General features: G+C 38.3%; 2 protein-coding genes across 2 annotated transcripts; both read left to right on the top strand.

Moving 5' to 3' along the window:
* Positions 1–9,511: 9,511 nt before the first annotated feature.
* Positions 9,512–11,058, top strand: LOC131288549 (uncharacterized). Its single transcript, XM_058317690.1, has 5 exons — positions 9,512–9,793; positions 9,949–10,566; positions 10,624–10,713; positions 10,781–10,933; positions 11,005–11,058. The coding sequence occupies exons 1-5, from the start codon at positions 9,512–9,514 to the stop codon at positions 11,056–11,058; spliced, it is 1,197 nt and encodes a 398-aa protein (XP_058173673.1).
* A 6,633-nt stretch (positions 11,059–17,691) lies between these two features.
* On the top strand, positions 17,692–19,586 carry LOC131285273 (proton-coupled amino acid transporter-like protein CG1139). Its single transcript, XM_058314126.1, has 6 exons — positions 17,692–17,810; positions 18,050–18,200; positions 18,287–18,408; positions 18,513–18,833; positions 18,898–19,110; positions 19,175–19,586. The coding sequence occupies exons 1-6, from the start codon at positions 17,692–17,694 to the stop codon at positions 19,584–19,586; spliced, it is 1,338 nt and encodes a 445-aa protein (XP_058170109.1).
* The last annotated feature ends 818 nt before the right edge of the window (positions 19,587–20,404 follow it).

Genomic DNA, 20,404 nt, shown 5'->3' with positions numbered 1-20,404 from the left:
TCGTATCAGTGAAGCAGAAATTTGCATCGGCTTGGTGAGCGGAGCACAGCATGGGCACAATATGTTGTCAATGGCACAGGCGAAAAAATCCCACGCACATCAAAGAATCGTATCGGTAACACAATGAGGGACAGGATGTTCCGTAAAAAAAACCTGAAAAGCGTTGGTAGATAAATATAGATTTTTGTATATTCGCTGCGTGAAGTGAAAAACGAGCCTTACATTGTAACGCACTGAAGCTTTGAAAAGAAGATATTAACAGGCATTTTTATTCTTTACTAGCCAAATAGAGGATGCTCCGGTTTTCCCAGGTTTGAATAAAATTTGCGGAAGGATATAAAAATAGGGAAGATAGCATAAACTGTGCTAGATACAAATCGTTTTTCTTAATATAGTTATAAATCACATACGTTCATAGAAGCTGCAATAGAGTTATTAATAAAGCAAACGACGAAAAAAAACCTAATGAAACTGTATGAAATTCATTATAAATAAGGACAGAAAAGAAAAGAGCCAACGACCAAGTGAAATTAATTATGCACACAGCTCCGTAGGAATCCATCAACGTAGAGCTCTCTTTCTTTTGTTCGAAGAAAGTCCAGCGGTTCGTCTTCAACGCTACCAAGCGTGGACGATTAATGTCCTCAGATTCCATTCCTTAAGGAACGATCGATTTTCGCTCCGGCCAGCCGCAGTCGGCAACTCGGTCAGCTCTGTGTCTTTATTATTAATTAATTCCCGCTTTTTATGGTACCGCAGTAAAACCCGTCGTTTAATGATTTATACAACAACAGGACCGATGGTCGGGGAAGTGAAAGTGGATTGTACTGTCAGGGAGATGGTTAATGGGAGCCTATTACTTAATTTTTTTTTTCATGCGGTTTCATGGAAGTGCCGTATTGAGCTAAGATTTACTATGAAACCGCAAGTGGAACAAAAAAATGCATCGTAATGATGAAATGTTTATTACTTATTAATTTAGTTAAATGATTAATAAACAAAAATAGTTAACACAGTGCGATTTCCACTAAAATTCCATTATATCATGAAGATGTAGGCACTGAATATTACACTACTGATACAAAATAATTAAATAACTTAGTTTCAACTTTGTCTTAAGGTTTTACCCTGTTCAAGAAGTACGTGCTCGCATGCATTTATCTTCGGCTATCAGCAATTCTATAAGCTTCCTCTCACGCAACCCTCTGGAGACTATTTCGGACACAACATTGCATGTCATGAAGAAACACGTACAGCGGCCACTGTTAACACCTTGACGCACATGAGTTTGACATTTTGGTATCTAGCTGGTAGGAGCATAGCTTTCGGTTTCATCCACGTATTCCGGGGCCGAAGAGCCCGAATAACAGCCATATCGACCAGGGAATCGTTTGCGAAAAACTCCTCCAATAGCACATAAAACTGCCATAGCCACACGCCATGCGGTGTCTTTTCATTCGAAAATGACTGAAAGTGTATTGATGGCATGTTTTCTTGGAATGTTGCTACGGTCGCTATGTGATGCCCGAGTTGTTATTGTCCCTTGAGCGATAGATTATTTATGGAGGTGCGAGTAGATCATCAGCATATGGAATGAAGCAATAAAATAGCGCATCGTGGGTTATAAACATGCTCTTTATGCAATTCCCCCTGCAATGAAAAGAGCCATGATGAACAAACATCATCCTTACCGAACGAAATGTGCTTATTATGATTACTTTAAACTAATTGACTATATCAGCATCGTATATTGTATCCATTTCTGCACGCCGTAATTCATCATTGCCCGCTAAGCAACCCAAGACCAACGTCCTCCAATTGCTAAGCTCCCAAAGGATCTGTCCGATTCCTGATGAAAGCAATAAAATAATAACATCGTGGCATCGGTAGAAGTTAGCCCTAATGGCAGCAAAACTAACGCTCGGCAGCGCTCGTGGTTACCACACCCGAACTAATTGCTTCTCGCCGGGCGCACTCTTCATTTCCATCGCAAAACCCGTCACGTTCCAAATACCCTCGCCTTGCGCCTTGCGGTCGGCCATGCCTGAGCCGGCTAAAGTTTTCCACATCAGGGCACTACATCAATTTGTACTAAGTATACCATTACGGTTCGCTCACACGCTCATTTTCTGCCAAATTGTAGTTTCCACCGTTGACTCACAGCGGATGCCGGCGAGCGGCTAGAGATAGTGTTTATGTCCATGGCTAATAGTGCACTATCCCGGGGTTGCCGGGCTCACTGTACGATCATAATGGAATAATCCACCCCAAGCACTAAAGTATTATCGTATCCAATGTTGGGCGATTTCGCATGTTATAAGGTGATACTTTCAATAAACGTAATCCGTTCCAGTCCCCAACGAACAAGGGAACCTAACAAAAAAATCCTCTTAAATGCTAGATGTTCGATTTTAAATTCGATCAAAATTGTGATAGTTTTCTTTGTGATTTCACATTGGATAAACATTTGGAATTGATAAGAAATCTGAAAATTCAATGAATTCCCTTTAAAGGTTGCACTCAGTTCGCAATAATAAGTTTGATTAGAATTTAAAAAATATATATTTTTACAGCTTTAAGACATAACGAAAAAACATTTCTCGTAAAAAAGACTGTTTATCTTTAAAAACACTACCAAAACCAAGATAGAAAAGCTTAAGTTTTGTCAAACCAATAATTTACTAGATCACTTTTCCATACTTTATTCAAATTCAAGGGACAAAAAGACCCAATTTATTAGCCAAACAATAACCGTACCCTAAAGCAGTATTTAATTTGAACATTCAGGATATTTTTACCTTTCGCTACCACAGCAAAAATGCACAACTTGTTAAAAAAAATTTTTTAGATACATTTAAATAAATGTATAAAATATGTTAAAATCAATACATTATAACTTTCTGCAAAATCATACAGGTTTCGCGTTCAGTCACATTTAATGTGGAATTGTGGAATTCGCGTAGTATGTTTGAAACATATAAAAGATGAAATATTTTAGTTATATTTAACCCTCACCAGTGCATGTTCGTCCTTTTTTTAACTCTCTGCCATATGAGACTTTCTTCACAATAAAGTGAGTCAACTGTTTTAGTTCAAAAGAAAATAAAACAACCGAAAGAAAGGTTTTCTTTGCCAACAAAGGTGATTGAAACCACTTCTTCAATGTGCAATCGCGGTCAGGTGAGCAACCTCTTTGTCGAAGGATGACTGGTGGGATGAAAGAAGAATGGAAATATGTTTCAACGATTGGAAGGCGCAGCACAAACCACTTTGCCGTGCCTGAAAATTGTGCGGGTTCAAACTTTCATGCGAAGGTGCACAAGTGGAGTCTTATCTGTGCGGCAACTTAAAACACCTGCTCATACGGTCGAAGGAACCTGCATGTAAAAAACGCTACCCTACTTATTCCTTTCAACATCGTAGGATTTTCATTGTTCGTCGAATATTTTGAAACAAAGTAATAACTAACAAAGCCCGATGAAAAGCTGCGGTACGTGATGGGAGCACTTATTTTATATTGAAAAGATTTACACCCGCCTCAGTTTATTGGGTGCATATTACGAAAGTATAGTTCTCTCTGCAGGCATGTTTCAAAGGAGTTAGAGATCAACTTTACAAAGAAAGTTCAACTTGATCTGAACAGTTGAAAAAAAAAATCCACGTAAAATTCATCACGTTATTTTTTGCAACAGTAGGCGGGAAAAAGTATAATCTTCAACCCTCCTTCAGTTCCGCTCCGTAAGTTGAGCTATTGTAATAAAATTACTGCACATTAACATGCATTTTGGTTCATGTTGCGAGCAATTTTAAATGCAAACAACCCGGCAGTTTGTCTGGCGTTCCATGCGCCCGAACGATTCTAGCTGTCCTGCGGATGCATCATTAACGATGGTAGTTTCTTTTCGAAACAGCTTTACTTGTTTGTCTGACCCACTTCCGTCAATCACTCAACGTCATGGGGCAACGTATAGATAATATCCCAACCACACCAAAGTACGCCGCAATCACGTAAAATTATTCCACTGAAAACTTTCTCCCTCCATCTTTAAAGTTAGAACAGCCGTCAGAACCTCTGGTTTGGGAAACTACGAACGATTGAAAATCATTTCGAACTTACTTTTAAAGTGATTTCAGCAAAATAAATCATGATATGATGCGCACGCTGAATGTTATAAATGTTATAAAACAGAACGTTCAGTTTGGGCATCAATGTTTTTTCTTTTCCAACACAATAACATGTGAGGAAAAAGTTTCAACATAAATATTTTATAGCGATTCGATCGAAATTTCATTGGTTACTTTTACCTATTGCAAGTATTTATAAAATATGTCTTTGAAATAGCAAGAAGTGCAACAAAATATATTTATTGGGGATTTGCGACAGGGTACGCCGTTTACAAAATCGGCTCACGCGCGCCGAGGCGTGGGTTCGAATCCCAATCGACACTGGAAACACCCCAGTGCGTGAAGAATCTTTTTTGGGCACATGGATAGTCACATATGCCCAAAAAATATTTGGCGATTAACATTTGTTGTAAGAACTTACAAGAATAGATACACTGCATAAAATTTCTCTTATATACCTACATACTTCTACTGTATTGTAAGTAAAGTGTAACTACTACTTTTACCAGAGTTGTACCCGGAGCAGCTGGGTCAACTCTTGAAGTAGATTTTAAATAAGGCCTTGGCTTCCACCACTTCACATTACTTTTCACATAGTTAAAATGATCCAGTGGAGACCATATTTGCAGTAATTAACAACTTGCTAAGAGTTGTTAAGCACTGCGGAACGTGGTGTAAATCATAATTGATGTGGGTCGTCACGATTTCCACCTCCGAAACACCATCTTTTCTGTCATTATTCAACATGAAAACTTTACCGTTCGTAGTTCCCAAGCGTTGGAAACTCTCTAGTATGTCTTCATTTTCGACATCTTCTAGTTGTTCTCTTAACATATTTCCAGGGACATCGTATTACAATTAGATAGGGTTTACGCTTTTGAAAAAAAATCATAGGCTAAAATACATCAAAAAGTGGGACAGATTGTGTTGAACACTTTTTTACTGCTAAGCTGATTTAGGACAGTTTTAGTACATTCATTTTTTATCAAATATGCTAATCAAATTTATTGAATCAACAGCAACCTTCAAAAACTAAGCTTTTAACGCAACAACTCAAGTCAGCTGGTTATCAAATATGATACCCATGGTAGTCGATGATAAAGAAACATTTGGTACCAATTCAAGAAAGTAATCGTAGAACTGCTAACTAATTAGGAACGAGAAAAAACATTAAAATTCCTTTTTTGAAACAAAGAGAAGATATTATTTTTATTAGAAATTTTGTATATTAATAAATATAGTAAAAGTTCTATCACAAAAATCTTCACCAACAAGACAATGTAAACGTTAGTTAGATTTTATAAATTTGGAAGAAATTGTGTTAAAAATAAATTTAACGTAATACGTTGTCTGAAAAATCTTCTGATGCAGAAGGTGATGATTTTTACTTCAGTGGATTCGATTTTCTTCCATTTCAAATATATCCAACTATGGGCTTTAAACCCCGCTGGACAAGCCACAAACTTGACTCTTTTCTAACATTCTGGAACAGGTGAGCAAGTTGGTAGTCTCACATGTCGCATTCCACAGATTTACTAGGAACACCTTCATCCACGTAATCATTTGACCCTACCCCAACGACAATAGTAATGGTGGGTTGGTAATGGGAAATGGGTAGAATAATGAGAAACGACGAGGAAATGGGAAGATTCATATGTAAGCCTTTGCCCTACGCTCAAGTAAGAAAGTATGGAAAATAACTCGAATCACTGAAACACGAATGTGACGCAGCCGATCCACTCTCATCGGATGATGAAAACTAACTGACGTTAAGTTCGCAGAGGAACGACCATTGCCAGAATGGTTGAGATTTCTCGATGGCTCGGGAGTAGCTGGTTACTCAACTGCTCACCTTGGCGCTCAATGTTGTTAGACGACTTTTTAACGGCTCACGTTAGTGGCTCAAACTCGGTGAGGAAAAACAAAGGAGCATATGATTCTAAGTGAGTTCAACACGAACTATCTGATGAAATGCTCTGTTGGTTTGAAAGCTCTGTGAGGCTCGTTTCTTTGGGGAAACTGAAATATTAGCTGTTAATTAATGCGAGTACATTTTACTGGATGGGGAAAATGGTAAGGAAATGGACGGGTTAATAGGTTACGAATATTGATTAAATTCTATAAGTATCTTGGAGACGGTCAGTAGGTTAAGTTTATAAAACTTTAATAAAAGCCCCATTTTGCTTATTTTAATGTGTCACCTAGACACTTTAATGAACGAAAAATGTATAGATATCATAGATACGAAATCGTTTTCTTATTCAACGAAGTATTTGTAATTAACATTATAAAAAATAATTGAACGTCTTTACGTACCTTACTATTTGCAAAATGATTATAAATTAACCTTATAGTTGCAAAATCGCGTAGCCAGTCAAGTTTTAGCAGACAGTTAGTATCACTATCACAAGGTCAAAAATCGATAAGTAGCGTCGACCGGCATCGATGTGTCCAGTGTTGTGGTTCATGATATTAAACATTAAGCAGATGCAGGCTAGAATTGAATTCGTGTAGCTATTTTAGTATTCCAGCATAATGAAATATACATCTTACAGGGAGCTTATGGGGAGAAATGTTGCACGCTTACCCAACATAAGCCCGCGTGTTTGACAACGGGTGAGTAATACTGCATTCACATGATTTGGACAAGATTGGCTCTTGCGTCGCGCATTTGTCTGCGACTTAATTGCTTGCTGATTGCTTTCTTCCTTCATTTATGTTTTTCGCAGCATATCTAATGAGATGTAGTCCAAAACTAATATTTTTATTGATGGAGAAGTCCTGTTAGTAAGTATTTGCCTAGCTTTTATGTTATGTTTTGTGTTTCAATAACTTATTTAAAGCAATTAAAAACTACATTTTCAGCAAAAGCATCACCCAGGGAGGTGAGCATTTTTAAATATGCATATTCGTCATGGTGGAGCCAAAACTTAAATTGGCCACAAATTTCAGGGCTAATGACGGTGTAGGAAGCTTTCCAACTCGACGTTTCCATGATGATCTAATTTCGAGCGACTTATGATTTATGCATCTCAATTCCATGCTACATGCAGGATGGACGTTCCGAAGAGCAGACAAAACTTTTCAATGAACTATAAACCCTTGCATTTCGATACTTATTCATGGCTATTTTAGAGCCAAGGGTAAAGGTTTATTTTAACTGCTTATCGAACAACTTCGTACAGTTTTATGACACATCGCTTCGGTATCCTTTTCGTTTACAGAAAGTACTAAAATATGTTTTGTTCGTTACCGCTGTAAAATTTTTGGAATGTTAACAACAAAAAATCACTAACTCAAAACTAACACCATCTGTTGAATAATTGCGAATAACTTGAAACCCACTAAACAACGCACTTCAGTAATTGCCTATTATTAGGATAAAGTATTTAATCGTGTTTGCTCGGTTGTAGCTTTAGCACTGTAATATTTGCATATTGAAACAGAAACATATTGTGAGCACATGCTAATTAGTGAGCATGTTTCAGCATCAATTAATTCATATCAGCATGCACCTGTTGCAAAGTCTGAGCAAATTAAATAAGCCAGTCATTTCAAAGAAAGAAGTTTCACTCGAGCACCTGCTATCGACACGAAAACATACTTATGCAATTGATCTTTAAATTAACTTAAAATTTAACGACTAACACGTGTGGTAGACATACTAATGGTCGATCGAAGATTCACACAGATGCCGTCGTTCTCAGAGAACTGCTACGTATAATTCATTAGTTTGGATTATAATGAACCTACCACACTCGCCCTTTATATGTTTCATTAGATTTATTGATTTTAACTAATACTACCCTTTTGCTTACCACGCGTTCAAGCATGTATATATCTCCAGCTTTATTACAACTCATATGGTAAATTATTGAATAGCCCGACGATGTTTGCAGCTACAGCAGCTGGTTTTTTATTTGGGTTTCTTAAAATTCTTTGAATTAATGCTGCATTAGACACAATAAAAATTCTTAAATTTAATTTAAACGTAGACAGTCGCGCATAATTTTTCCTGAAAGTTACAAATATCTCTAACGCTGCACATTCGCAAGTATACTTCGATTAAGTATTACAATGCATTTATAAGGTTAATGAAAATTTAAAGTCATTAAGCTACAGCAGCAGATAATTTTTTTGATTTAAGAAGATTACATAGGTAGATTTCAGTTCTACATGTCTTTATATTATCTTAGAAAAATTCAAATGAAAACAAAAATTTAAAGGATTCGTATAAGTGTGTCTCTAATAATAATAATCGTTGGAATGACGTAAGTACTTTGAATTAATCACTCCAAAGTATGGCAGTCACCGTCTGTTACCCTCATATTACACTAATAAGTTATATATAACTGCTGGAGCTCCCTGAAGCTCCATGATTTTTGTCAATAATGTTTTATCCTTGGTACCTCATATTACACTAAGAAGTTATGTATAACCGCTGGAGCTCCCTGAAGCTTCATGATTTTGGTCAATAATGTTTCATTCTTGTTACCTCAGAATGATCACCTTTTATGTGCTGACGTCATTACATTGTTTCTTCCCGTATCCGTGGAGATTGCAACTCTCATCAACATTTTCTTGACCAGTTCACCCGGTGGTGTGATGCAAACTATCTTAGTTTATGTATTGACAAATCATACGTTATCTCTTTCTGTCAAAGTAAAAGCCCTATTGTTGCTTATTGCAACGCTCAGGAAACCACCGCAGACAACAAAATCGTCTTTCATTTCGGGCAGCAGAGAAGAAAGGACGTTGAATTTTTAAATGCTTCGACAATAAAAAATAAGTGTTCAAAAAAAACGTATGTTAATCTCTCCTGCCGGCGGAAAGAAAGTCTACTGCGTTTGCAACATCTATTTAAAATGACTATCTAATCAATCGAACGTTGACTTGAATATTGGTAAAGCTTTCATACATCTGAGAATATTTCAAAGAATAAGATTATTTTCAGTGCTGTTTAAGTGCTTAAAACCATTGCATTACTACTTTGTATGATCACGTAGGCAGGCTTTGGAATTTTTTACATATTTCATGTTGTAACTGTTTCATAATGTGGCATTTGAGACAGATAATTTGTGAAAAATAAAATCCAATACAAATAGATGAATATGATATATAATAGTACTAGAAAACCTGTAAGTGATTCCCACCAACGGCTTCAGCGAGCTGGGAACAAACGCAAGTGCATAAGGCTTTGAGCGACAATTAAGCTGTCTATCACACTTGGTAATCGTTTAACTTGCTTCTTCCGTTTAGTGCTGGCACCCTTCCGTGGTACTTCAACCACTGTCCTCCATCAGTTTAACAGGCGGTATAAAACACACTTCCTGAAGTAGCGTGAACGTCAGTTTCAACGTCAGTGATTTAAGATAAACCAGTTGCAATGGAATTTCTTCGCCCGCTGAACAAATATCGATTCTTTCGTTACACTCCGAACGATCCGCTAGCAGCGTGCCTTTATCTCACAAGAAAAATCGATAGATTCAACCGGATCATGGGTGTTTCGTTCTTCGATCCGAATCATAATTTCATCAATTTCTCGTTTATTATACGTCTGTGCTTCTTGAGCATGTACATAGTCAGTATCTTTCTTTCAACGTATTTGTTTCGGCATGAGATGACTAAGCTGATTTACTGTCTGGCTACTTTTGGCTTCGGATGTCAAGTAAAGTATAATTTTAATTCTGTTAGATTTAGTAACTAAAATAATCATTTTTATAGTGATTGTCGTAATCCTATAGCACTGAAAAGCAAGCTAAATAAGAGAAGATATAAGCTAAACGCAAATCTGTGAACAAACATTTTCTCGTTTTCCGCCAGGGGGTAATGAAAATCTACAGTTACATCATAACTCGTCGGCGTGTCATTGATCTGTATACGATCAATTTTAAATATAACGAACGCATGATGAATCAGAGTGATCGTGTTAAGCGCGTACTGTGCGAAAATGCTACTATCACTCATATTCTTATCAAAGGGACCATGCTTGTCTATATCATTCTGGTATGCGTAACGGTTAGCATTCCAGGACTCTCATCAATATTCTTGTCGAGTCGTATTTTGCCCTTCGGCTTTATACTTCCCGTTCTGGATCCGGAATCTTGGATGGGCTACATCTGGAACTACGCGTTCCAAGTGATCATGTCGTACTTTTACTTAGTACTCACGCTCGGAGGAGACATAACAACCATCTTCAATCTACTGACCGCCTACGGTCAGCTGGATGCAGTGATGATGCTTATTGAGGAGTGTAATGAACAGCTCGCCCGAAATGAGCCGTCTGAGGCTATCCAGAAAAAAATAGTCGAAATTGTTCAACTGCACCAGTATCATCGATCGTACTTACAGAAGTTGGTGGACTTTTTGAATCCATATCACTTCGTAACTGTTGGATCGACCGTGCCCGCAATGGTTATCTCGGTTTTGGGTGTAATGCTGGTAATTATGCACTTCCTGACCATCTGATTCAGACAATAATGTGCCCTTTTTTTTAAGCTCAAATGGTACCCCGGCGCTGTTATCATGTTTCTTGGGTCTATTCAAATATTCTACATCTGCTTCCTGGGAACCGGTCTAGAACTAAAGGTTAGTTGCTGGCAAACAAAAATTTCCTTCGGATAAAATTAATTAAAATGTGTTAATTTGTTTATAGACCGACGCTCTTACCGACATGGTTGGAGCTATCCGTTGGGACAAGCTGTCCGTGCGCGATATGAAGCATATGCAACTGGTACTGGCGCTAACTCAACAGCCGAAGGTTTTACTCGTGGCAACAACGCCACTCAATGTAACTGCTTTTTTACAGGTTCAGTATTCCTCTCTTTGTGCAATGCTTCTGTTCCGATGAATAGTATTATTCTTTCTTTTTTGTTACAGATCCACAAGTTTATTTACTCCCTGATAATGATGGTGGAAAATACTAAAGAATAATGTTCGAGTTAAATTTAATCAATTTTTTGTCTGGTAACATTTACAATGCACATACGCACCAAAGTTTATTGAATCTACGTACGTGTTGGTTTATGATTATTTTTTAACACGGATGAAAATGTTTAAGAAGCGGGATGCATCCTAATTAAAACTACAAATAAATCGCACTAGTTTTGGACTGTAGGTTGTTCGGATTTTTTATTTGTTACGATTTTGATACGTAAATCGTTTTAGATCACTTTTATGGCCATATAACTAAGCCGTAATCGTGGGTTTCAATCCCAGCCGAGACTGGACCCTCCTATGAACGTGAGGACTGACTACGTGCACAAAGCGAAAAAGTCTTGTAAGGCCTTAACGAGCAGGCATAACCAAGACAGTCATTACGCCAAGAAGAAGAAGAAGAAGAAGAAGAAGAACTAAGGCATCGAGAATCAACTGGTACACAAAGCATTAATTTCTTCTGTGTTCATTACTTTAATTGCCACAAATCGCCTCATCACCACCTAGTTCAATTTCGAATCTACATACCAAACGTATGAACACGATATCACGTCAAATATGTTCGTAGACGATGTATAAACCTTTACTTTGTTAATATTTATTTAAACATTGAAATGGTAAGATAATAAATATATGAGAGGCATGCAGGGCAAATAAATTGGATCGCACCGATGTTTTTAATGCAACAGTAAAAAAAGTTCAAAGTATTATTTTTTATATAAAATCAGTAATCTCGCATTTATGCCTTCATATTGATCATGGCAAAAATATTACACTTTTTTTCATATCAGTATCATATTATTTATTAACTGGTTTAAGATCAAGTGAAAAAAATCGCACCAAAAAAAGCACCAAAGGAAAAACACTAATTAATACAATAATTGACCTGCCATGCCATTTGGATGAAATATCCATATGCTTACTTTATCCGCTACATCACGGTCTAGAAAATCAATTTACATTACTAAATGGCTTGAGCGATTGTAACTTTTGTTTTTCAAATCCATTATCAATTCAACTAAACAATCAAATGCAACAGTGAACTGGGAATTATCACATCTGCATAACACTTTGAGTGACAACGTAATTGCCAAGTAGGGTTCAACATGGTTTAACATTTTGTTTGAAAAACTGATTACGCCATCGACATCGTGAAATTCAACCAGTATCTACGATATACTAACTACAATGGATTTCCTTGTTCCCCACCTGGATAGTATTCACTTTGACCAAAACCAAATTTTGACAGTCCAGTGACTTTGTCATGCCACCATTGGTGACCAGTGTAATAAAGCTATAATAGATACATGGTAACCGTGAGCAATAGTTCCCTTTATCTATAATATCTACTACTTATATCTACTTTTTTTGTCGTTGACTGTCGTTGGAGTTCTTATCGATTCGCGTCTTACCCTTCACGTTTGTGCTCCCGTTTCTCGATACGGAATCTTAGATGGGCTGCATATGGAACTACACGTTCCAAGTCATTCGGGCGTATTACTACTGGATGATCTTCGTCGGATCAGATATGACAACAATTTTAAATTTAATCACTGCCTACGGTCAGCTCGACGCACTGATGATGTTCATCCAAGAGTTCGATTCTCTTGCCTGAAATGAATCGGCGGATGTCATTCAGAAGAAAATAATCGAAGTACAACTGTACCAGGAACATTGATTGTACTGACAAACATTGGTGGACTTTTTAAACTCGTATCACTTCGTAACCGCTGTAAAATACACCGTTGTAAACCGCAATATATAAAATAAGCTGAATAGCTGGTCATTTTCATTGCTAGAGAGCTTAAATAGTATTCTGACACCATGATAATGTTTGTTGGGTCAATTCAAATATTATCTGCATGACTTTCTTCGGTATCTGGTTTAAAATGAAGGTATTTTGAACTGCGACTGATCGCCACCGCGCAGGCTAGGGATGTTAAGTAGCGATGGGGTCTTTCAAAAGACTGCACCCTCTCCAATATATCCGGCGCAGTGACACCAACGGGAGACCAGATGACGCAACCATAGTCTAAGATGAGATACACCCAGCAGCAGTACAGTGCCTGCAGGCACAAGGGATCCCGAATATCGGACGCCGAATATCAACCCCAAAATGCAAAAAGCAACAGCCCAAGCATTAACGACTGACACGCGCGGAAGCGGCAAGCCATTCAAGCAATAGTTGCGTATCAGTTGCGTTGCGAAGAACGATTAAACGAGATAACATAGCATTATCGCAGAGAACAATGCCATTAATAATATAGAACTTCTATAAAAGTCTATAAGACTGCTCAGATTATTGAAACTTTTCCGAAGGCACGTCCGAAGAAGCTAAACTAAAAATAGAATGCGACCTCAGTTTGCCGCTTTTTTCATTTTACTATGAACTTTCCATCACCCTTCTATGGTTGATCGTAAGCTTTCCGTTCCTGTCTTGACTGAATTTTACAGATTTTGTATGTATTTGTAGAGTTCTATTATATACTGCAAGTATTGTAAGTTCTATGGTTAAGCTTTGAGTCGAATTCTGTTTTTAGACATGCGATGGATTGCAAGGGATCAAACTTCGCATCGAAAACTTTGGTAAAGAGAAACGCTTCATGTGTGAGGTCATTGGATGGCTGTTTCTTAGTAACGTTTTGAGCGTAACGACGGGCACTTTCGTTATTGTTCCCACGCCCGAACATATGTAATAATTTCTGCAACGGACCAGGCTGTTAGGACATTCTTGCAAAATATGATAATATGATAAGCTATATAGATATCATATAGAAAGTCGTCATATCATATAAATATACATCAAAAGATAACTTGTCATTGTGCAAACATTCACACCATTCGGAATCAATGTTGTTTGTGAATTAAAATGATCAATTCTATCATATTTTTGTAAACATCGATAATATACTATCGATAGTACAGTAGGTCCCCGCAGTACGCTAATGTTTGGGACAGAACGCTATAGTGTATATTGAGTTTTAGCGTATTGCGGATTTCTTCTGCCATATCGTTTATCCTTCATATTGAAGAGTTGACACTGAGAGGAGACCACTTATTTAACATATCTTCTATCCAAATCACTAATAAGTGTTCCATTTGTTCTATAATCTCATTACATTTCCGAATGGTTATTTTATTATTTTATTCAATATTAACCGATTCAAGATTATACAGCTTAATGAAACAAGAATTAAAGAGTATTGATTCAGGTCGTGAGTAATTCAGGCCGTAGCAATCATGGCCTTTAAACGGCTGTTTAACACTGCGTACTGAAAACTTGATTCTACCAACCTACAAAACAAAATTGGTTAATCAGAATTCGTCAAGCAAGATTAATAAACGCTATGAGTTGTCATTTGTAAAAAAATCGCGTACTGTGGGGGCCTACTGTAATTAGTTATCGAAGTAAATATGCATGTTCATGATCATCTTTCTCATTCTTGTTATGCAAGAACAAATATTGAAAGTAGTTCTAGCTCAAAAGTAACAAGCACCGTGAAATTCACTAAGAGAATTTTCAGATATTCCTCGCAATCGTGCTGGAAGAATTCGCTCGTGTATAGAGATCAAGTCAAGTTTTGCATAGCTCCAAAGCAGGGCCACCAAGTGACACCACTGTTAGACCAAAATCCTACAAATCCAACAAAAACGTCATAGAAAGAGTGTTGGCCCAGATGCCAAACCTGCTGGGGTGCATCCGAAGGCCCGTCAATTAATTCTCCGAAAGTGATACCCCGCGACTACGTGGGCGGTAAGAGGACACAACGCGTCGCGGCGAATTTATTGATTGAAAGCAGGAGCATTACGTGGACACATGTGACAAGGGCGCTTGTAAGAGTTACTTTCCATCCGTTTCATTTTGGAAGCTAGGTATGAAGTAAAGTTCTTTTAAGTGGAAAAATTACAGCTTTCAAAATTGATTATCATGAACTAGGTTTTTAAGATTTAGATTGACCACTCCAAAGCATTATGCTATGTTTTTTATGGATAAAACCTTAGCCAATTATTTTGGCAAACTACGAGTTGAACATAAAAAGCAAGTGTTCCACTTTACGTTTGGAAGGCACAATTATCACATTAAGCACTTTTCGATCCGATCAGCATGGTTATCGTTTTTAGGCCCTTTTTTGCACATGCTTCATACGAAGGGCAAACAGAATACGTGATAAGCGAAATTCATTATTATCAATTCTAAGTACACTAAAGTTGCTCACAAAGTCAGATAGCTCGATTAATTATCGGAATGCATGCATGGAAATTCATCAAAAAAGTGAATATTCAGCGCTATGTTTCGGAACGTCTTGTGCCAATGCTTTTGTGTTCGGTGACCTTGTAGGTATGTGAGGAAAATCGGCATACGGTAGGGATTAGGTAGACTCTCGATGGTGCAGGTTCGATTTAAGAAAAAGCTTCATTTTAGAAAGGTGAAAAATCATGGAAGCAACTCTTAAGACAGAGTTAATAATTTCTGATGAATTGATAGCATCTGTTGCAGCACCAACCATGTGCTCGAGTTGCATGTAGATTGCGGCTCGCGAACAAACCAAATTGCAAACCTTTCGGGACCAAGTGCAATCGTCAGCCCAAATAAACCAATAAATCGGAAGGAACACACACGATGCACTTGAAATGAGATGATTAGGCGTTGTTGGAATGATAGCGGTTGACGCATGAATCAAATGCTATAAGAAGCAGAGATAAGCGACGATTGCCGCATGTCCAAAAACTGATTAAGATAACGTGGCCTATCCCAACAAGGCATAGGTTACCCTAAATGTGGGCTACACATGTTTCAGGCGTGGGAGTAAGGTCCTAGCTGTGTTACTCACATTAATGTAATTAATGTAAATGTCGCTATATCAAGAAGAAATTGATGGTATGGATGGAACAGAATTTCCGGAATAAAGAGTTAGACAAAAATCCAACACGAGTTGGCTGGTTTCTATGGCTTACATTCAGTGTTATCTCTCCCACCATCCGAAAGATCAAAGGGATCGTTTTCCCTTCATAACGCATAGGCTTCCAAAACACGCTGGAGCAACTACCTTTGAAGAATTAGAAAAATGATACTTTGATAATTAGCATGCAGAGAACCTAGCAATTCTAACAACATTCCAAAACACATCCACAATTATGATAGGAGGCCTTCCTTCGTAGGATCTGTTTGATAATGCTTTGTAATAGTTAAGGTTAACCATAATTCGCGGTTACCTGCATCTAAGATAACTGCGTAAACAACTCCAGGTCGCGGATTGTTCGAAATTGAGGATTTTTTTTATCGTAAAAGCGGAACTTTAATTTGGAAAAAACACAGAAACGATTAATTTCAGTTTACTGGAGACGCGACGGGCATTACAACCACGTCCGGTCAGTTTCCGCAGAATAGTTCTCCTAGACTATTCGGCATCGATTTATTTATACTGTTTCTTTACGCTAGTTTGGTTGGACAGGTGGTTGGATAAGTATGAGAATAGAGGGTGACCTAGTTTACAAAAATTGTTAATTTGTTCTATAAATGTTTATTGTATGTTTTTGGTGTTTTCCAATCATGGTTAGGCTATTGACGTTGATTGCACAAACGTGTTTGCGGGCTTCGTTCCCTGCTTGTTTAATAACATCCGTGGGTCATGCTTACTTGGCTGGAATGCCCAAGCCCGATGGTTCCTTGTTTTTCATGCACCGACTTGCCATGGCCCATATTACTAAGGTGCAATGCTCGCGCACAATCGTGTCACAGCCAATTTATGGGTTACGCTGCATTGTTCGATGCGTCGGGATATCAATTGTCGTAGATTGCAGTTTTGGGTGTTTTACGGTTGATTTTGAATTCAAATTTCATCGAAATGGTTTTTGTTTGCGGCGGTGTCACCTGATCTTGCAGAATTGAATTGATCGCAGTGATTATGAAGCGGAGGGTTCATTGTGCGACCCTGATTGTTCAAAGAAACGGAAATTCTATGATGGTGAACTTTGAGCTGAATAGCATAGGCATGCTACAGCTTGTTGTAACACTATCCGATTAGGAAAAGTTTACCCCGACGTTTAGGATGTTTGAGGGTGTCCATTCTTGATAAACCCATCATTCAATGGACTAAGTAAGCCAAACAATCATCAGTATTTTCTACCAACCAACATGAAAACGCTTCAAAACGCATCGCTAAACTTGGTAGCAAATAGTTCTAAGCCATTTCGTTGATTCAGGGTGGGCTATTCGAGAAACGTTGAAACCGTTGATAACATACCACAATGCAGTCAGAAACACTAAGTAGTCCGATGCGACAATTTGACACAAATCGCGCTTATCGAACATTTCAAGTGCTGTTTACAGATGTAAGATTCAGAAAGCGTTTGACAATTGATAAGACAAAATTGCAATCGTTTAGATTGGGTTAACGTACTGTCCAATTGGAAATGAATGCTCATGTCTTATCATCGAAAAGGCTTGTACATCCGAGCAATTTCACCAATCGACGAACTGTTGTATAAGGGTGGTATCTTGTACGTGAAAGAGGGATTTAATAATCTAAACACCCAGAGATATGATGGTAAACCAATGGCCACTGTCGCATTCAGTGTCTGGGATCCAACGGTGCTGGTCTTTGTTAACAGCAATACTCAAAGAGTGACATGACATCAACGGAAACGTTGGCCAAGGTCAGCGCCAGTGGTGAGGATGGTCAAGTCGAAACTGCCCCAGAAGAGGACTATGACCCATACCAACATCGTATCGTCGACAAACCTATCTCGTGAGTGAAAGGCTATATCCTAGTTGGTAACACCAAAGTATATGCTTCTTTCTGATCGAGCTAACAAATGAAAGACTTACAACCTCAGCACGGACTTCGAAATCAAATCGAATTGAGCTGACAATTTTAAAACACATCGCGTAACAGGAACCGAACCTTTGGCCGGAAATGCATAAAAGTTGAAAGCAGAAATTATTCGATCGAAGTCTGTACTGAGGCTGTTAATCTTCCTATTACAGCACAATTGGAACGTTCATACACGTGATGAAAGGAGCCATGGGCATGGGAATCCTATCGATGCCGTATGTCATACGGAATGGAGGTATTATTTTTGGAGTTATTGGAACTTTTCTTCTAGGACTACTCTATTCACATTGTGTGCATCTACTAGTGAGTTTTCTGTTTTAATTCCAACCCTATTTATGAATCTTAATTCGAAACACTTACATTTTATTGCGATAATCGCAATGTTACAGGTCGGTACCGCATATAAAATCTGCAAAAGAGACCGTGTCCCTATGTTGACATATGCTCAAACTGTTGATCGCGCTTTTGCTCTTGGTCCAGTCAGAACGAGACCGTTAGGCAAAATATTGAAGTGAGTACATGCTTGAATGGAATCTTTCAACTTTTCTAACAAGACTGCGTATAACGGTCATTAACTTGTACGGTCATTAACGCTTATATCTTTTTCTTTTTCAGAACTTTTACCGATTACTACCTTATGATAACGTTTGCGCCTATGGTTTATATGGTCTTCGTCGGTACCACTCTACATGACGTTATCAACAGTCGAACTGATCTCGACTGGGACGTTCGTATCTATATTTTATTAGCCGCAATACCAGCGATTGTTATAACCCAAGTGAGGGAGATCAAATATCTGGTGCCCTTCTCGGCCATCGCGACGATCCTGATCATTGCCAACGTCGTGATTTCCTTGTATTACATCTTTAGAGAACCTCTTTCTACTGACGAACGGGATTTATTTCCAACGTTTACTTCGTTAACAAAATTCCTCGGGTGAGTTGTAGTTCACTGTTAAGCTGTAAGTTTACGTATTAACGCTACCTTGCGTTTCCCACAGAACAGCATACTTGGCGTTCAATGCAACTACACTTATTTTCCCCATTTCAAATCAGATGAAAAATCCTCAGCATTACCTCGGCTGCCCGGGAATTATGAATGTCAACAACATTTGCTTAGCATTCTTGTATAGCTTTCTTGGGCTGACGGGATACCTTCGTTACGGCGATGCAATTCAGGGCGCTGTAACTCTGAACTTGCCATCAGAGGAAAAGTATACATACAAGAAAAAAGTTAGAATTTCACAAACCTAACTAAAATTCTTCCTTACTTATCAGCTTGGCGTTAATCATCCAAGTCCTTTCGGCCGTTGCCATGCTCTTCTCGATTGGTATATTTTTCTACGTCCCACAGGAAATCATATGGCGTAAGCTGCACCGACGAGTTCAACCACAGTGGCACATGGTCGTGCAGTCGTTCATTAGGTTATTATATTTAGCAGTGATCGTTGGCATTGCTTGTGGCATTCCAGATATAGGGACGTTCGTTGGAATTATCGGATCCATGTTCAATCCTATCTTAGCGCTCTGGTTTCCTGTATTGGTCGACACCGTATACCGATGGCCCTCGGACTTTGGTTGGATGAAGTGGCGGTTGGTAAAGAACTTTCTTATGGGTTTATTTGGATCATTTGTTATGATAACCGGGACTATATTCAGCGTAAGAGACATAATTAAGCTATATGATTAGTGTGTCTCTGGATGCCTAGCGTGTGCAACAAGAAAAATTCGTATACAACAGCAACCAAATAAAAATTTGGCGTAACATCCATACATAAGGATGTACATTCTATATGTGTTAGTACAGTATTTCTATAATGTTACTGCATTGAAATCGATACATTTTTATCGGTAGATAAAGCTATCTACTAGATATAGATCTACAAGTCGATAAGGCAACCAATTTTCTGGCAGTCAAACAGCTACTTTTCTATGGAAGTAAGAATCGCATAGAAGACATTCGTCATCCAGTTGGATCCAAGTGTCCATTTTCTTCTTCTTCTTCTTCTTCTTCTTCTTCTTGGCGTAACGACCTCTTGGTCATGCCTGCCCGTTAAGGGCTTACGAGACTTGTTTCCCTGTTGTACGTGGATAGTCAGTCCTCTCGTACAGGGGAGGGTCCGGTCTCGGTTGGGCTTCGAACCTACGCCGTCGAGGTGGTGAGCCCCAGCGCTCATGGGCCGATTTTCTAACCGGCGCTACCGCACGGCTGTCGCGGACCCCCAGGATCCTATAGGATTATTAAAAAAATTATTGGGCTTCCGCATTATCAGTGTTTCTTGAATTATCTATTACAACTTCAACAATCTAGTAATCCGAAACTATCTAGTAGACTGTGAGGAAGAATCAGCAAGATTGTCAAGTCTATCATCTGTAGCATGTCAATCTCGTTCTGTGGTCTGTTTCTGGCCGTGGAATAAATAAGGATTGAAATAAGCAAAGTATATAACCAACAACTGTAGCTGTAGCTGACCAAGGAAGGGTTGAACGACGTTGTGAAAAAAGTGA

This window comes from Anopheles ziemanni, chromosome 3, assembly GCF_943734765.1.
Source record: "Anopheles ziemanni chromosome 3, idAnoZiCoDA_A2_x.2, whole genome shotgun sequence".
Lineage (NCBI taxonomy): Eukaryota > Metazoa > Arthropoda > Insecta > Diptera > Culicidae > Anopheles > Anopheles ziemanni.
The sequence above is the reverse complement of the archived record's forward strand: the minus strand, read 5'-3'. Positions and strand labels throughout refer to the sequence as shown.